General features: G+C 34.2%; 3 protein-coding genes across 6 annotated transcripts; 1 reads left to right on the top strand and 2 right to left on the bottom strand.

The window, feature by feature from the left end:
• The first annotated feature begins 781 nt into the window (after window positions 1-781).
• LOC118036098 (flavonoid 3'-monooxygenase CYP75B137-like) lies at window positions 782-2,904 on the top strand. Its single transcript, XM_035041799.2, has 2 exons — window positions 782-1,830; window positions 2,183-2,904. The coding sequence occupies exons 1-2, from the start codon at window positions 886-888 to the stop codon at window positions 2,807-2,809; spliced, it is 1,572 nt and encodes a 523-aa protein (XP_034897690.1). The 5' UTR covers window positions 782-885; the 3' UTR covers window positions 2,810-2,904.
• A 1,136-nt stretch (window positions 2,905-4,040) lies between these two features.
• On the bottom strand, window positions 4,041-7,772 carry LOC118036097 (amine oxidase [copper-containing] gamma 1). Its single transcript, XM_035041798.2, has 4 exons — window positions 6,329-7,772; window positions 5,732-5,845; window positions 4,937-5,484; window positions 4,041-4,532 (listed from the first exon to the last, which is right to left on the bottom strand). Exons 1-4 carry the CDS (start codon window positions 7,670-7,672, stop codon window positions 4,322-4,324), a joined length of 2,217 nt encoding a protein of 738 aa, XP_034897689.1. The 5' UTR covers window positions 7,673-7,772; the 3' UTR covers window positions 4,041-4,321.
• Window positions 7,773-9,133: 1,361 nt separating this feature from the next.
• Window positions 9,134-12,679, bottom strand: LOC118036096 (amine oxidase [copper-containing] gamma 1). Of its 4 annotated transcripts, none has more exons than XM_035041796.2 (5): window positions 11,267-12,679; window positions 10,521-10,634; window positions 9,864-10,313; window positions 9,685-9,782; window positions 9,134-9,516 (listed from the first exon to the last, which is right to left on the bottom strand). In XM_035041796.2, exons 1-5 carry the CDS (start codon window positions 12,569-12,571, stop codon window positions 9,303-9,305), a joined length of 2,181 nt encoding a protein of 726 aa, XP_034897687.1. In that variant the 5' UTR covers window positions 12,572-12,679; the 3' UTR covers window positions 9,134-9,302. The 4 variants fall into 4 exon arrangements, with proteins under 4 accessions (XP_034897687.1, XP_034897688.1, XP_073263236.1 ...); XM_035041797.2 differs by having other exon boundaries at window positions 9,134-9,513; XM_073407135.1 differs by having other exon boundaries at window positions 9,685-9,722.
• Window positions 12,680-18,354: the final 5,675 nt, after the last annotated feature.

Below are 18,354 nucleotides of genomic sequence, written 5' to 3'. Positions count from 1 at the left end.
AAAAATTGTTAAAAGACAAATAAAATAAAGAAAGAAGCAAAAAAAAAATCCCAAAAGGCATAAAAAAATAATACAACTTAAAAAAAAAAACCCACCTAAAAATTTTGTTATAAAAAAAAAAACAAAGAAAGAAGTTAAAAAAAAATCCAAAAGGCATAAAAAAAATACAACTTAACTTCAAAAAAAAAAAAAACACACCCGCCTAAAGCATCAGTGTTAAAGGAGTCTGTTTGACTAGTTAGATGTCGTGACATGATATAAGTCAATTCTTTTTTATAACAATATTAAAAAAGTTTAAGTACCAAGAATCTTATACCTGTCTATGAAACGAGGTCTAAAAGTATTAAATTAGCTATCAAGAGTTATATTTATAATATTAATTATAATATCAATAGTAATATTTTTAATATTAATAATAATATTAAACCTAACTGATTCAAGTTTTTAAATTTTTTTAAATTAAATTTATGGCTGTTTTTATAATATTAATAATATTTTTTTAAGTTTATTAATTATAATATAAATAATAATATTTATTAATTATAATAATATTATTAAATTTATCTAATTTAAATTTAAGTGAATCCATCTGTAAAATTAGCACCGGACACAGACACAGCAACCTTGGATGGATCTGGCTGTCTCGCTTGATCCGGGCGCAGCCCTGTACCTAACAGCATTACCATGCCTATTGAAAATGACCTCTTGGTATCAATAAAGATTTGAAAGTAGAAGAAGCACGGCACATTGATGTGATAGACTGCTCTCTCATCATTTTTCTGGCTCGAAAGTCATGAAATAAAATGGCAGAAGTTTTAATTTTATATACACTCCATTCTTAAAGGTCTCACTGCTAAGTTTTAATTTGCACCCAAAAATACCAAAATGTTGAACACGGTCACTGGGTTGTGGTCACGGTGGTGGGATGCTAGCAACGAGAGACAAAAACTGTTTCTCATCATGGCAGTCACCATAATAACAATGTTCTGGTTCTTGTGGAACAATATCAAACCAGAGAAGGCAGTCGCTGCTCCGTTTCCGCCAGGTCCTCGTGGCTTGCCATTAGCTGGATACCTTCCATTTCTTGGTAATGACCTCCACAAGAAATTCACTGAACTAGCTGGGGTCTATGGCCCTATCTACAAGCTAAGCCTCGGAAACAAATTGTGCATGGTGGTTAGCTCACCACCACTAGCCAAAGAAATGGCTCGCGACAAGGATACCATATTTGCTGATCGTGATCCACCTATTTCCGCCCGGGTGTTCTCATACGGCGGAAACGATATCCCTTGGTCCTCTTACAGTCCTCAGTGGAGAAAGATGCGCAAGGTTATGGTGCGCGAAATGCTAGGCAATAGACTTGATGCTTCTTATGCACTGAGAAAAGAGGAGGTTAAAAAGGCTATTAGAGAAGTGTATAATAAAACTGGCAAACCTATTGACTTTGGTGAATTGGCATATGTAACAAGCCTAAATACTGTCCTGAGAAGTTTGCTGGGGGGTGGCACAATCCAAGGAGAGAAATGGACTCATTTCGTTGCACTGTTTCGGAGTCATGCAGCAGAGATGATGGTGCTATTAGGAAAACCTAATGTTTCAGACCTTTTCCCCGTTCTGGCTAGGTTTGACTTGCAAGGTATAGAGAGACAATCAAAGCGATTAGCAGTCACTCTCGATCAATTTCTTGAATCTGCAATTGAGCAACGTTTGAATGAAGAAAAGGCACATATGGATGAGAGGGAAGACTTCTTGCAGATTCTCTTGGATCTTACCAAGCATGAAGATGCTGCAATATCAATTACGATGGACCAACTCAAAGCCATGCTAATGGTATGACTACTTTAATTTTTCTTAAGAAAAAATTCTTCTACTTTAATTTCAGTTCTTATTTATACTTTTAAAGCCATGCTAATGGTATGTTTCTAGATCTTACTGGTAGATAAAACAGAAGTATCATTTCTTGGGAACATTGAGTCACTCGTGAATCTGTCTTGGAAACATATGGACCTACAAGCATCAGTAATTTCCAAGACCACCTTAACAAAGGGTGATTAGAAAGTTCAGACCGAGCAAAGCGTGCTTTTCCCAAAATAATTGATGTAGCTGCTATCTATCAAGTCTGCTGCTGATCAAAATCATGCATCTAGCTAGCGTTAAAAATAATGTTATTTTTGATACACAGGACATTTTCGTGGGAGGTACTGACACAACTACAACCATGATCGAATGGACAATGGCACGACTAATGCAGCATCAAGAGGTAAGGCAAAAGGTATACGAAGAATTACAAGAAGTTGTTGGAGCGAACAACGTTGTTGAAGAGTTCCACTTGCCCAAGTTACGGTATTTGGATGCTGTGATGAAGGAGACATTTCGTTTGCATCCTGCACTGCCTCTCTTAGTGCCCCGTTTTTCAGGGCAATCATGCACCCTAGGAGGGTATACCGTTCCTAAGGGCACTACAGTTTTTTTGAATGTTTACGCCATTCACAGGGATCCTAATCTGTGGGACAGTCCCTTAGAGTTTAGACCAGAGAGGTTTTTGAAGGATGAAACCAGCACATTTGATTACTCGGGCAACAACTTTCAGTATCTCCCATTTGGATCGGGAAGGAGGGTTTGTGCAGGACTCCGTTTAGCAGAGAACATGCTGATGTATTTACAGGCTTCATTGTTGCACTCCTTTGAGTGGAAGCTGCCAGTTGGAGGAGTGCTGGAACTATCTGATAAATATGGCCTCGTTATCAAGAAAAAGAAACCCTTGATAGTTATCCCAACACCTAGACTATGTAATTTAGAGCTTTACTAGAGGGTGGAAGGATCTGCAATCTGCTTCTGTCCAACGCATGCAGTCGTTGAAGCATTCCAGCCTACAATAAAAGAAAACTAGTTATGTTTTTTCCATGTATTTTTATAGTTAAGAAAACATTTATGAACAAATCAAAAAGTTTATGCATATGTATTCCATAACCTAATTTTTAAATAAAAAAAGGAATAAATAGTAATTTGGGCCAAGAAAACATAATTTAGAAGTTTAGAGACTTAATTGGACTTGAAATTATTTCATTAATAGAATCAAGGATCTGATTGATAAATGTCAGAAGTTCAGGGATCAAAGTGAAAAATAATCATTCCCAAGGACACAAACGGCCTCGTTTTGAAGAGCTGTTCATTATCCCTTTCATTTCGCTTGGAGAAAGCCTATTCAACAGCTAAAACTACAGCAATTCGATCCTATTATGGACCATATCTTTTGCCCACGATCCCGCTCGTGGATTTATTAACAGTCTTGTAAATGCAGGACTGTAACAGGGACTGATTTTGAGCAAGCTCTCTGGCTCTATAAAAGGTAAAGCAAAGCAGAGACACCGAAGGAGAAAAAGACAAGGGGGTATGCATTATCTTTGTGATCAATTTCACTTAACAAAAAACATGTAAGTGGAAATATCAAGGCTATGGGTTTTTTAACTTCACAAATCTATTTTTCAATTTATTTAAACCTAAAAATCAATCCTAAAACATATAAAAACCAATCTAGCAATCCAATAAGCCCCAAAAGAGGCTCAAATCATAAAATCAAACTGAATAAATTTTTTCATCCTCAACTTAATTTTTTTTTTAGACAATATCAAGATTGAAAACAATCACTATAAGGCTCCTCTCACTGAATGAAATTCATTGACACTAATTTTAAACTATTTTAATAGCCGAAATAGGTTTAAACAACGATTATTTCTCACCATGACAATTTTCTCTTTGTCCTCTAACAATAAAGGACTGGAAAATTAAAAAAAAATAAACTTTGTTTATCAAAATTAAATTTTTAAAAACTAAAAAAATTAATCATCTATTTTTTAATGGGAGATCAAAATAAACATTTTATATGAAATTCAAAGTTACTACTTATTTTAACATCATTTTTATTTTGATCAATTAACTATTGATCCAACTATTTCTTTCAAAAAATTATGCAATTGAATATTAATTTGAATTCAAAAGTGTTCAATTATGCTAAAAAAATCTTGATAACCAAATTGAAATTTCAAGAAAATCTAACTATTTTAATCCACATTGATTCATAAAAGAGTGCACATTAAAATTGCTACACAGAAATGCTTAGTGTTTTGTGCAATACCATCTGACCTAGCCTCGATCGTAGCCATAAAGTGGTCATAAAACACTGGTTAATCCATCACCGTCTCTCTTTTTTTTTCTTCATTTTTTTGCGTGTTATTCTGAAGCATTCATCTACATTATTGATCTCCAGGTTTTTACTCTGCTACTGCATATACATGCAGATGGAAGAGCTACAATTGGCTGTTCAAGCTGAAGCAGCAGGCTTGCAAACAGGCAAATCTTTTTCAACGTTAGGTGGGATCCGGAGAATTGGGTTGCTCTCAAAGAAATTGACGGGCTTCAGATCAAAACTCGATGATACGGTTGGCATTATAGGGAAGTCCTCTTGGCACGGTACGTGATGGAAGCCTAATGTGTACCACAATACAATGTCCTTGTTCTCAATTGGACGATCCCTGAAAAAAGAAATGAAAAATCAACATTTTGTTCAAAAAAGAAATCCATAAGTTGTTAGAAATTGAAATATTTAATCAGATTAGTTCTGTCACGAGATATTATAAAAGGATTCAATGCGTTCTGGTTATGAATTGAGTAGTAAAATTTTTTTTTTTTTTAAAAAAAAACTTTGCATTAACGACCCTGGGGCTCGAGCCCACATAACATTCGAGATCAAATTCCCTCAAGGCGAAGGCGAAATGACTTGCTCCAATTAAGATTCAAGCCCATGACATTTTTTTTCCTTGATTCAATTAGAAAACCGATTCAAGTGGAAATGTTGGAAAACTGGAGATTTCCAAGGATGACAAAAATTAATTGCGAGAGTAATATTTTGATTTTTTATTTGAGTGGAAATCCATACCTCTCAGACCACACTGCAAGAGTGTCTTCACCTTGACTCTGGTAAACAAATAACCCACCAGCCCATTGCTCGCTCTGGTTATATGGAGTGACCCATATCTGGTTATTTGTAAATGCACCACGTTTTTGGGGAGGATCGTCATGATCTAGCAAGCTAGCAGCCGTGCCACCGGGAACCAGCTTGTACCCAACGGGGTTTCCAACCCGAGTCCTTTTCATCGGGTTAACCACATGGAACTCGGATGGGTCATAAAGTTTGAGCTGAATCTGTGCATCCTTTTCTGTCTTTGCCACATTTCTTATAGCTTTCAAGTAGCTCATCCTCGGTGATTCTCCGGGAGAGGTCCGTTGCTTTTGAATGTTTACATTTACAAAGGAATTATCAGAGCCATCTATGTCCATGTCAAGGTAAAATGTGACGTAGTGGTCATGTATAACGCCGATTACGTTTTCTGACAAAAGGGTGCCATAGAGATTTTGTTGACCCGGAACTTGGTTCGTGTTCACGTAGGAGGTGCCTTTCACCATCAAAATACCACTGAGTCCAACCTGTGCCCAATTACATACTTAGCAGCTGTTATGATTGCATAATGGCAAATAGAAGTTCAAACGTGACATCCTCCGACTAGTGGTAGGCATGATGATCAAGAAAAACTCCGACCACTGAAAGATGTCTATCCCTAATATATGTTGAAAATTCTAAAGTGGACTACTTTTGTATACAATATTATTTCAAAGAACAGGAAATAGGATGTCCTCATCCCAGGAAAGAAAGACATTGAAAGTGGCCACTAACCTTGATTCTGATTAGTCCATCAGTTTGGAACTCCCAATCAACTATGTAATCATAGTTCGCAACCGATGCTGCCATTCTAACCACTAGCGTCACCTTTGGTCTAACTTCTCTAATCTGCCAAAACAACGTAAAACAAACGACTTACGGGAGAGGGAAGAAAAAAAAATAAAGTCGACAGCTCAGTAACACGTCTACACGTACGACGACAACTTGGACAAGTTAATAACTGAATCTTACATGTTAAAACAATAAATTTACAGTTTCAATCCAAGTAATATCATTTTAGATTAAAAAAATAATAATACTTAACCATGTTTTTTCTAGCACGCCCAAATCAATATTTAAACCAGTTTAAAATAAAACTCAACTCAAATCAAATTTCAAGTAATTAGATTAACATGGTTTGATAGGATTTACTTCCAAATCATTTTTAAATCAAACTTTATCTAAATAGAACTTTGATTAAAAAGGTTATCCAATAATTTATTGGATTGATCAGTTTCTGGTAACTATAATGGTTTATTTAGTTAATTTATATACAAATGATGAGACACTATGTTTGAAATAAATTAAATTCTCGGATCCAAACCTTCTTACCTCCATACCCGTAATTGGACTCTCCGAGTGCCGCCATCCAATATCACCGGCATAACTCTCGAACACGCAAACCATATGTGATCGGACGTATGGAGTTCCATCACCAGCGGCGAACACACCATCCATGTAATAGGCATTCCTAGGACAATCATTAAGCGGGTCAAGTGGCATGGCCTGCAACCCAAACCCGTATTCACCCGCATCCATATATGTCTTAAAATACCATGCATCAGTGGGGTCCATGTAAGGCACAAACAACTCACTAGTATACCCTTTATACATCACATTCCTCATCTCCCCACTATCTGGGTCCCGGACCTTAGCCCGAGAAATGATCACACCAGCTCTAGGGTCGGGTTTAAGGTGAAATTCCCAATTAGCCCATTTGACCAAGTGCTCATCTTCCACCGTAAAACTCGGCCCTTTTGGTTGCTCCATTGAAATTGGATTGACAAACATCATCTCGGGATTGATTTCCTGTACAGAATAGCGATAATCAGTGTTGGCTGCCTTTGGTATAGGTATGTCCCTCCCCTTATCTGATATCTCCACCACTTCTTTACTATCCATATCAAGCAAAACAGTCAGCCCTTCTATTGGTCTCATGTAAAAGTTTGCAGTGCCCTTCATGGAGTAGCACTGCACCTTAATCAATCTCCTGTTCTCTTCATTTTCACCAAACCAACCTAAAGAGATTGGCAAGCATGCAAGGTCCTGAAGCTCAACTCCACGCTCGATGATTGTACGGTTGAAATCAGCGTTCGATAGAGGGGCCCACGTCGATGATGTCATGTCCTCTATTGTCATGGTGGGGTAACCTGAGCGAGAACCAGTTTCTTGTACAGCCACCTCGCCAGAACTTATGTCCACCGTTAACACGTATGACTTGCCAGCCACGCGTGCGACCACGGCTGCTTTTCTTGGTAACATGGAGTCTCCTTTTTTCCATTTAAGGACAAGTGTTTTATCTGGTTCTTCCAAGACTATAGAGTGGAAAGCACAGGGAGATGATGACTTGAAAAGGGTGTGCGATTTTAGGATTGTACGGACTTTGTTGATCTCTGAGATTGTTAAGGGGTCCAGAGGATGATGGGGAGTGTCTGCTTCGTGGTTGCGGTGCTTGGGATTTGGTGGTTTTTCGAGGATCTTATCGGCGGTGGATGGTTTATTGATAGGCTGAAAGCGGTTCTTGGAGGTGCACCAGGGAGAGTTGGTGGAGCAATCGAGGAGGTCAGTGGTGGAGTTTGGTTGTGGAGCATAGGGGAGATGAACCCATGTGAAGAACAAGACAAGAGATACACTAAGAAAGATAAAGAGGAAACGGAGGAAATTTCTTGATTCCATCTCTTATCTTGGTTTCTGGTTATTTACTGTTAATTTGTTGTTTTGTGAGAGAGTGGAAGAGTGTGTGATATAAAGAGGAAGGAGTGGAAACGAACAGCTAAGAGAATCTACATTAAAAAAAAAAAATGCAAAAACCGAGAAATTAAAAATAAACTTCAGTGGTATCCGAGAAATGAAAAGCGACAAAGAGATGACAATTAACGTGCATTTAGGCGACAAATATTTTTTTATTTTAACATTTTTTTTACCATTGATATCCTCATCCAAAGATTGATACAACGTGAAAATCTTCTATTATACGTATTTAACTTGCTTTAATTATGACCCCTTAATTATTCCTCGTTGAATATCATCAATAATCTCTTTTTAACTCATATTTTTTTATTTTCCATTAAAACATACGTTAAATAAAAACATGAAAAAATATATTAGAAAGAGCTAAATTGTATATAATCTTCTTTAATTATTGGTTAAAGAGGTTAACCATTAAAGAGGTTAATGAGATTAAGATAATCTCATTAAAAAAATTAAAATAAATTATGATGATGAATTTAAAATTAATAAAATATTAAATAATAAAATTGAAAGGAAAAGGTTTGGAAGGTAGAATTTAAAAAAAAGGGGGTTTGAAAAAAATTGAGTTGCTTCGTTATATGTTTACATATGAATAGTGAAGCATCATAATAATGTTTGGTAGTTTTTGTTTTGTAGAGAGAATAATTTTATCCATAACATGCTTCGTTAATTAAGCAATCTAAATATATAGAAATTCGTATGAGATGTTAATTAATTCTTTCAGTAGTTCTCGTTGGGGGAGGCGAATAACAATGTAATCTCACCGATATAATAAACAAATAATAATAATTAAAAAAAAAAAAAAAAGAGTATACCCGACATTTTGATGTCATGTTCTTGGAATCCATCGTCGTGGATGGATCAGAATCATTCCGTGGCAAGGAATCACCAGGATTCCAGATATTTATATCTTGCAACTTGCGAGTTATTTATAATTTATATAATTTATACGATTAAAAAGTTCGCATCGTAGATGTGAATCACTGTAGCTGGAATGAAGAGTATGTAAAGGTATAATAATTATTTTTAGAGTATTTTTTATTTAAAAAGATATTAAAATAATATTTATTATTATTTTTAAAAATTTATTTTATATTATTATATTAAAATAATCCACAAATAATAATTTAAAAAATTAAAAATTAAATTTTAACAAAAAAATAAATTGAAATTCACTCCCAAACAATGCCAAGACGCTCCCTTCTATGCTTTGTAATTTCTTCAACCATGTTTATTAAACTCAGCAGATATTGATTTAATTAAGCTCAAGTGACCCGATCAATCAACTTTTGACTCAATTAATTTAGTTAAACTCAAATAAAATCTAATCGTGTTAGCTTAAAAAAATGTTAGTTTTTTTTATAATTTTAATAGAAAACAATATCATTTAATTAAAAAATTGAAATGTTTTTCCCATATTTTTAGTATTATGTTATCACTAAATTATTTACTTAATATCCGTATCAATAGAGTTTATGCATCAACACACTGAGATATGTTTCATTACAAGTTCACATGAGATAAGAGAGGGATAAATGCAGCAAACGACGACTGATTAAGCAGAGGTGGCTGGCCGGCAAACAGGCAGGTCCTTCTCAAACATGGGTGCTGCCTTTAGAATTGGATTGCTTTCGAAGAAATTGACGGGCTTTAGTTCAAAGCTCGAGGACACGGTTGGCATTATAGGAAAATCCTCTTGGCACGGTATGTGATGGAATCCCAGGGTGTACCACAACACAATATCTTTCTTCTCAATTGCTCTGTTCCTGCTGGCCATGAAAGCAAGTCCTCTATTTAATTAGTTAAATTTGTAGCTTTAGATCAACAGTAAAGCTCTTGCAAAAGATGACACTTCTCTTTTACTTTATAATGCAATGGTGCAGATATGTCGTGTGAGGGTTCATTTGCATGTGCGGGCAGAGTTTCCTCTGTATTACCTCTTAGACCACGCAGCAAGGGTGTCGTCTCCTTTGCTCTGATACGTGAAGAGTCCACCAGCCCATTGTTCATTCCGATTATAAGGTGTCACCCATATCTAGCAGACAAGTTTAAAAAAAAAACAAAAAAAAAATACTGAAATAAAGTGTCATATTCACAGTTATCGTGGCATGGATACCTGATTGTTTGTGAAAGCACTTCTTAGTTGTGGAGGATCAAGGTGATCGAGCAAGCTAGCTGCATTCCTGCCGGGGACGATTTTGTACCCGGCCGGATTCCCCAGCCTGGACCGTCTTGAAGGGTTAATAACATGAAATTCTGAAGGTTCATAGAGCTTAAGCTTAATTCGTGCATCATCCTCTGTTTTCGCTGTGTTTCGTTTTGCTTTTAAGTAGCTTTTCCTCGGTGATTGACCTGGCAAGGTCTCCTCCTTAACTAAATTAACCTTAACAAATGTGTTATTAGTGTCATCAATATCCATGTCAAGATGGAAGGTAATGAAATGATCATGGACAACACCGATGAGATTTTCCGAGATTAAAGGGCCTGAAGCTGCTTCTTGGTTCGGTGTTTGGTCCGCAGTTTGATGTGGAGTGCCTTTCACCATCAGCATCCCTGAAAGAGCAACCTGCTTTGAATAATGTGGTTAGCGTGAGTGGAGGCCATTTTTATAAGGAACAGGGATAAAATTAATGGCTTAATAAACATCCATTTACACACACACTTCCTAGATCTTATCAATATTCACTGATACTGAGTGCCATCAATCCATCAGTGTATTATTTTCAATCACCAAAAAAGGGAGACAAAACTGAAGTATGTTCATAAGATTTACCGCAACATGGATCAGACCATCAGTTTGAAATTCCCAGTCAAATATGTAGTCATAGTTCCCCACCGACGCCGCCATTCGAGCCACAAGTGACACCTTTGGTCTTGCCTCTCTAATCTGAAAAAATCCCAGTGTTTGAAAAGGCATAAATAGTTTCCTTTTAAGCGCAACCTTGAGCAAAAATGTAGCAATAAGATGTAAAATCATGTGCGCAATAGACAGTAGCAGATATTGCATTGGAACTAGGCTTCTTATAATCTCGATTTGGCTAAATACCTAGAGGTGCACCTTGAACATTTTTTATGACTAGTAAGGCAGTTAAGCATGTAGAAAAACCATTTTAATTTAATAGCTTAAGCTATTAGATAAGATTCAATATATGATTTATATTTTTTTCTAATACACTCTCTCAAGTAAAAGCTCTTTGGACTTGAAAATTGTACAAACCTGCATTACCTTGTGCTTGATTTTTATTAAATAAATGGAAGTTCTGAGATTCGAACTCATGATCACTTAGTTATCAAGGCTCTGATACCATCTTGAAGAATCATTTCAATTCAATAGCTTAAATTATTAAATAATATTCAAGATATGATTTATATTATTCTCTAATAAAGCATATCCATCAAGTATATGGAGGATTTTCACGTCTCATCTCATGACATTTCATTTGTTCCTTATGCTTGTTATTCAGGGCAATACATATAAAATCACAGAAATTTATGGGCATCAACAATAATGTCACTTACATTGAATCCATTGACCGGGATCTCCGAGTGCCGCCAGCTAATATCGCCAGCATAACGTTCGAACAGACAAATTATGCTCGGCTGAACATATGGTTTCCCATCCCATGACACAAATATTCCATCCATGTAATAAGAGTGCCTGGGACAATCATTTAGAGGCACAAGTGACAATGCCGTCGCTCCCATACCAAACTCACCAGCATCCATATATGACTTGAAGTACCAATTCTCGTCAGGATCCATGTAGGGCACAAATAACTCTGAGGAGAATCCTTTGTACATGACACTCCTAGGGACCCCAGTCTCTGAGTCACTAACCATGGCTCGTGAAATCACAATGCCAGCTCGCTGGTCAGCCTTCAGATGGAACTCCCAGTTAGCCCATTTCACTATGTGCCCATCTTCAACTGTAAAGCTAGGCCCTAATGGTTGCTCGATTGATATTGGATTTATCGGCTTCATCCTGGGTGGCTCTTTCTGGGACTTGAATCGGTAATCAGTGTCGGTGCCTTTAGGAACAGGAATTCCTCCGCCTGTGTCAGTGAATTTCACTACCTCTTTCTTGTCAATGTCCACTGTCATGGTCAGCCCTTCAAGTGGTCTCATGTAGAAATTGGGGGTGCCTTGGTTTGAGAAGCATTGGACCTTTATGATCCTCCTTCCTTCCTCATCCGGCCCAAACCACCCTGCTGATGGAGTGATGCAGGTTAAATCCGACAGTGAGATCCCACGTTTGATGGTAGACTTATTCAACTCCTTGTGAGAGAGAGCCACTTGCATTGCCACCGAAATATCGTTCATCGTTAACATCGGGTAACCTGAGCCATGGTTGATTTTGTTGCTTGTGACCAGGCCCAAATCCAAGTCAACACAGAGCACATGAGACTGACCATTCAACAGTGCAATCACAAGGGCTTTCCTGGGAGGGAGAGGATCACCTTCTTTCCACTTCAATACCAAATCCTTGTGAGGCTCGTCAAGGGATAGTGAGTGAATAGCTGGGAAAGAAGGCAATAACGGTGGATAGGTTGAGAGTATGGTCCGCACCTTGTAGATTTCTCGCATGGTTAGTGGGTCTAAGGGATGGTGAGGGACATCTTCCATGTGGTCTCTCGGTTTGTGAATTTCGGTCTCCAAAACTGAGCCCAAGTGAGCAAAAACTCTGCTCTCGGAGTTGCACAGCCATGAGGTTGCCTGAGGTGGATCAGAGAAGACCGGTAGGTTTAAAGAGTACCATGAACATGTGAAAAGAAGTATAATTATGAATAAGATGAAGGTTAAACGAAGAAGTGGACGAGTTCCCATGGTCTCTTCTTCCAGAGATCAGAAACGGAGAGGTAAAAGCTCTAAAATATGGGAGGTTCAGAGAGTTCTCAAGTGCCCGTTGACTTCAAAGATGTGCGACGTGTCGCCTCTGCCTACCGAATGTTTGTATTTACTTGAATTTTATCAATTTATATTAAGATAGCCCATGAAGGTTGATTGATTAGTAACATATGCATCATTGCACAACATTTGTTTTTTATTTTTATTTTATTCAATTAATTTAATATGTATAACTATTTTTATTATTTTTTTATTGAAAAAAAAGAAAGAATATTTTAATAAACAAGATTTAATAAATACAACTAGATAAATATATCATCTTGAAAAATTAAATATCTTGAACTATATCTGTCGTTTTAATTTTTCTAGTTTTATTTTTAATTAATATTAATGACTTGTTTTTATTAATACACATAGTTCTTGATTTATTTAATTATAAATATCGTACCTGACATCACGGTGGCTTTAAAAATAAAATCATTAAAAAGAATAGATTTTTGACATCCTATTCTTTGATGGAGAATGATCTTATTTAAAGAGTCGACATCTAGTATTATGATCACTAGGAACCCTGAATGATCAACAGAGATTTTACGGTACGGGATTGGTTACGCAAAATGAAAGATATTATCACCCCTTAAATATCCTGCCTGAAGCAGGCTACATTGCTGGTTTTGTCATAAATTACTAACATTTTGTTGGGTTCATGCTATGATGGTTTGCGTGAAATATTCTTACTCTGGTGCCAATAAATATTCAACTACATATACTTTCAACTTTAGGGTTAGTAAATATTACGTAGCTATAAAAATAAAATAAATTTAAATTAGTATTTTTTTTTCTTCTTGACTCCAACATCAATGAATAAACAAATAAAAATATATTTATTAAAAATATATTTTTTTATCAAGGTTTTGTATCATCATTTTAAACTTGAAATATCAATAACTCCTTAACTAGAACATGTTTTATAATAACAAGTTTTTATAATATAAAATAGCTTTAATTTAAAAAAACCAAAAACGATTCTGTTTACAGTTTTAAATGTTAATCGATGATGGGGCTGTCATTGTTTATTATCATGAACTCTAGAATGCCATTATTTGTGTATGATTTGATGCTTATTACCATGATTCTTTTGCCAATACCATTATCAAGTGCATTCGGTAGTTATTCTGCAAATAAACTATGCATACTATATTGTGTTGAATTTGTTGATGTCAAGTGCATTCGGCAGTTTCAAGCATTTGATGAGATTAGACAATATGTCAAGTGAATTCGGCAGTTTTAAGTATTTTTTTGGGTTGATCCGAGTCAACCTATCTGACCCGTGACCCGCTCACTTAACCGGGTCAAGTTTTAAAACTATGTCCTCCATAGTAATATATTAAAAAAATCAATTATCAATGTGCTACTCACATTGACATATTAAAAAATTAAAAGTTAAGATAGATAGATGGTGTAATATATTGATAGTTTTTAAAAAAAAATGTTTGAAGGATTAGAATATTTGAATCCAAAACCTCAACCATCTTAATTATTAATCATTTATTGAAAGGTAGGGTGGATAGTTGTAGTCATAATTAAATAATTTTACTTGTTAGGTGGTCTGCGCTACGCCGTTAACGAACCTTTTTTTTATAAAAAAATATTAAATAATCTAAAACCTAAGAGTATTAAGTCTATCTATAAAGGAATACCCAAGAGCTTGAGGCTTGGCATTGCAGCCAGACCCAAGCTTGGGTCCAAACACCTGAGCCAAGTGTCTTGGGTCAGTTAAGGATGCAAGATCCAAGGGACTTGAGCCTACGCTACCACCATTTTCAAGCAACTTGGGTCAAGTGTCTCTTTCCGACCCCAAGTTTCTTAGGTTTGGAAGGGAATGCCAAACTCAAGTTAATAATAATTATTATTATTAATTTTACTTCAAATCAAATTTATATTTTTTATGGTAATAAAATTTATTTCAAATTTAATAATTTTTATGAAATTAATAATATATATAATATTAATAAATTTGTATGGCCCAAGTTTTTTATAGTTTTTAATCCCTGCAAATAATATTTATTGTTTTTCCTTAATAGTAATAATATTTTTTTCAAATTTAATAATAATTTCTCTTTACCAGTGTGAAAAAAATAAATAAGAAAAAAGAAAAAAATTACAATATTGGGTCTTGCTATTGGCAAGACCCAACGCTGTTTAATGGTTCCCGTTGATCACAGGACCCAACGCTGATGGGTCCAGTAGGACCTAGCGCCATTGGGTCCTGGTGGTAGTATGACCCAACGATAATTTTTTACTTACAAATAGCAAAGACAATGTCCCCCGGGCGCTACAATATTTATAATACAAATAATAATATTAAACTACTCATGTTTAAGTGGGTCTGGCTGCAACAACTAGCCTAAAAGCTTTAGGTCCATCTTAAATGCCAAACCCAAAAGTCTTGGGTCTAGCTGCAACATCGAACCCATTAGAATCAAGTGTCTTAGGTCAGACGGTGCTGCAAGTTCCAAAAAACTTAAGTCTGCACTCCTACCACTTCCAAGTAACTTGGATTAGGTGCACCGTTCCAACTCCAAGTTTCTTAGGTTCTGGAAGGTGATGTTAGACCCAAGTTAATAACAATAATAATAACAACAACAACAACAACAATAATAAAATCAATAATTAATTTTACTCTTAAAATCAAATCTATATTTTTTATATAGTAATAATGTTTAATGAATTTAATAATATTAATAATAATATTTAACTTATCTGTACAAGTTCTTATATTTTTTTAAAAAATATATATATGGTTTTTCTTCGATTGTAATATTTTTTTTTTCAATTTACTAATGATAATATAATAATTCTTAATTTTACCCTTCAAATCAAATCTATTATTTTTTTTCAATATTAATAATAGTTTTTTTTCAAATTTATTATTTATTAATACTTTTAATTATAATAAAAATAATAATATTTAAAATACAAATAATAGTATTTTTAATATCAATAACATTAATTATAATAAAAAACAATATTTTAATATTAATAATAATATTAAACTTACTCATGTTTAAGTAGGTTTTGCTGCAACACCTAACCCAGGAGCTTTGAACCCATCTTAACTGTCAGACCAAGAAGCCCTGAGTATGGCTGCAACGCCGAACCCATTAAACTTGAGTTAGGATGCTGGATCCATTTGCCTTGGGTCTGGACGCCTGACCCAAGTGTCTTGAGTCAAGCGTGCTTCAAGATCCAAGAGATTTAGGTTTGCATTCTAGCCACTCCCACGCAACTTGGGTCAGATGCATCTTTCCAGCCCCAAGTTTCTTAGGTATGAAAGGTGAAGTCAGACCCAAGTTAAGAACAACAACAACAATTAATTTTACCCTTAAAATCATATATATATATAGTAATAATATTTATTGTAAATTTAATAATATTTATAATAATATTTAACTTGTTTGTCCATGTTCTTATATTTTTTATATTTTTTTTTTAAAAAATATGGTTTTTCTTCGAAGGTAATAATATTTTTTTTTTCAATTTACTAATGATAACAATAAATAATAATACTAATAATAATAATTCTTAATCTTACCTTTCAAATCAAATCTATTATTATTTTTCAATATTAATAATAGTTTTTTTTCCAAATTTATTAATTATTAATACTTTTAATTATAATAAAAATAATAATATTTTTAATATCGATAACATTAATTATAATAAAAAATAATAATATTTTTAATATTAATAATAATATTAAACTTACCCATATTTAAGAGGGTCTTGCTGCAACATCTGGTCCAAGAGCTTTGAGTCCATCTTAAATGTCAAATCCAAAAGCCTTGAGTTTTGTTGCAACGTCGAACCCATTATACTTGATTCAAGACATCAAACCTATTTGTCTTAGGTCAGGCGATGCTGCAAGACCCAAGGGACTTAGGTCTGCACTCCCTCCATTCCCAAACAACTTGGATCGGGTGCACCTTTCCAGCCCTAAGTTTCTTGGATCTGGAAGGTGATGTCAAATCCAAGTTAACAACAACAATAATAACAATTGATTTTACCCTTAAAATCAAATCTATATTTTTATTTATTGTAATAATATTTATTGTAAATAATGGTAATTTTAATATTAGTTATAATAAAAATCATAATATTTATATCACAATAATAATATTCTCAATATTAATACTTTTAATTATAATAAAGATAATATTATTTAGAATACAAATAATAATATTTATCATATTATTAATAATATTAAACTTTTCAAACTAAAATTTTAATAGTAATAATTAAAAAAAAGTATTACCTAATAATAATAATAATAATAATAATAAATGTTATTTTTTTTCATTTCCCTTCTCTGCAGCCCCAGCCACACAAGTCTCTAACCTCTAGGGGGGTCTACCGAACCCAAGTGCAGGTCAAAAAAAACCTTGGTTGGCGAGTTTGCACCCAGCACGCGGGTGTGCATACTCAATCGAGCGGGTCTGCAGACCCAGAGAAGGAGGTTTGCAGACCTGCTCACCGAGGTCTGCAACCTTACCATTCTCCGCCAAACAAATTTGTTATTCTTCATTGTGGGATCTATAGACCTAAGGGAGCAGGTCTGCAGCCAGGCGCTTGGGGTCTGCATACTCACCACTCTCCACTAATTAATGCAATCCATAATGAAAGTACTCACAGTTCACAGTAATTCACGCTACAATAAATCACTGATCCTTTTTAGTTATAGTTAATGTTATTTTTATTTAATTTTTTAATTTTACTCTTCAACATCAAAATTTTTTTAAGTATTTTTTTATAAATTTTTTTTTAATATTATATTATTTTTTATATTTTCTTTTTATTAGGTTATATATTAGTCTTATTAATTTAGTTTTTTTTTTCTCTCGTTTTCAATCTTCTACATCAGATAAGTTAGTTATGAAGCTTCATAATTTTTTTAATTTGCTTTTCATGAATTTATCTTATTCTCATGATCTAGATCACAAGTTTAACAAGTTAATAATTATATTAAAAAAAATTGTTTTAAAATGCAGTGTGACACAATCCTATAAACTAGTTTAACATTTGTATTAGGTTGCGTTTGTCTTACACCTACTTTTGCGTTTGCGGTGCAACAAATACAACAAGGTATTCAGTAACAAACTAAATTGTGTTTTATATTGCGGGACACATTAAAAAATTGAGTTTGAAACACAGTTTTTGTGAAGCAGTTTTTACATGCTTTTTTAACTAAGTTTTGTAAAATCATGTTTATTTTTGTATTTCAAAAATGCTTTTAAAACAATTTTTAAATCATTTTGATGTGCTAATATAAAAAATAATTTTTTAAAAATAAAAAATCATTATTTTAATACATTTCCGAGTGAAAAATATTTTGAAAAATAATCGCAATCATACTTCCAGACATACATGTTTAGAGTTACAGTGATGAACACTGTGGTTCATTTTTAATTTATTTTGTCATTATTGTTAACCACTCCTTTTCAATTTATTATTTTTTAAAATTTATTTTATTGAAAATAAGCATTATCTTTTTATCTTTCAATTAAAAATCATGATTCATAAAATATATCTATAATATTGAATTTTGTTTTTTTGTTACAACTTTTTGCTCGTCTTTTATTATCCATCCTACCTCGTCTGCTTGCATCTTTCTCATAATTTCATCAATTTGTTTTTAAACGGGAGAGGAAGTGGACACTTTCTATGGACTCTAGATAATATAGAATTACGAATATTTTGCGTTT

The sequence above is a fragment of the Populus alba genome, chromosome 1 (assembly GCF_005239225.2).
Source record: "Populus alba chromosome 1, ASM523922v2, whole genome shotgun sequence".
NCBI classification, from domain to species: Eukaryota; Viridiplantae; Streptophyta; class Magnoliopsida; order Malpighiales; family Salicaceae; genus Populus; species Populus alba.
The sequence above is the reverse complement of the archived record's forward strand: the minus strand, read 5'-3'. Positions and strand labels throughout refer to the sequence as shown.

Coding starts and splice junctions, on each gene's coding strand:
- LOC118036096 (XM_035041796.2), bottom strand. CDS start 12,571: ATGGGAACTCGTCCACTTCTTCGTTTAACCTTCATCTTATTCATAATT. Junction 9,783..9,863: donor GTGCTTTCACAAACAATCAG/GTATCCATGCCA, acceptor CTTGTCTGCTAG/ATATGGGTGACACCTTATAA. Junction 9,517..9,684: donor CTTGCTGCGTGGTCTAAGAG/GTAATACAGAGG, acceptor TTTCATGGCCAG/CAGGAACAGAGCAATTGAGA.
- LOC118036098 (XM_035041799.2), top strand. CDS start 886: ATGTTGAACACGGTCACTGGGTTGTGGTCACGGTGGTGGGATGCTAGC. Junction 1,831..2,182: donor AACTCAAAGCCATGCTAATG/GTATGACTACTT, acceptor TTTGATACACAG/GACATTTTCGTGGGAGGTAC.
- LOC118036097 (XM_035041798.2), bottom strand. CDS start 7,672: ATGGAATCAAGAAATTTCCTCCGTTTCCTCTTTATCTTTCTTAGTGTA. Junction 5,846..6,328: donor GTCCAATTACGGGTATGGAG/GTAAGAAGGTTT, acceptor TTGTTTTGGCAG/ATTAGAGAAGTTAGACCAAA. Junction 4,533..4,936: donor CTTGCAGTGTGGTCTGAGAG/GTATGGATTTCC, acceptor TTCTTTTTTCAG/GGATCGTCCAATTGAGAACA.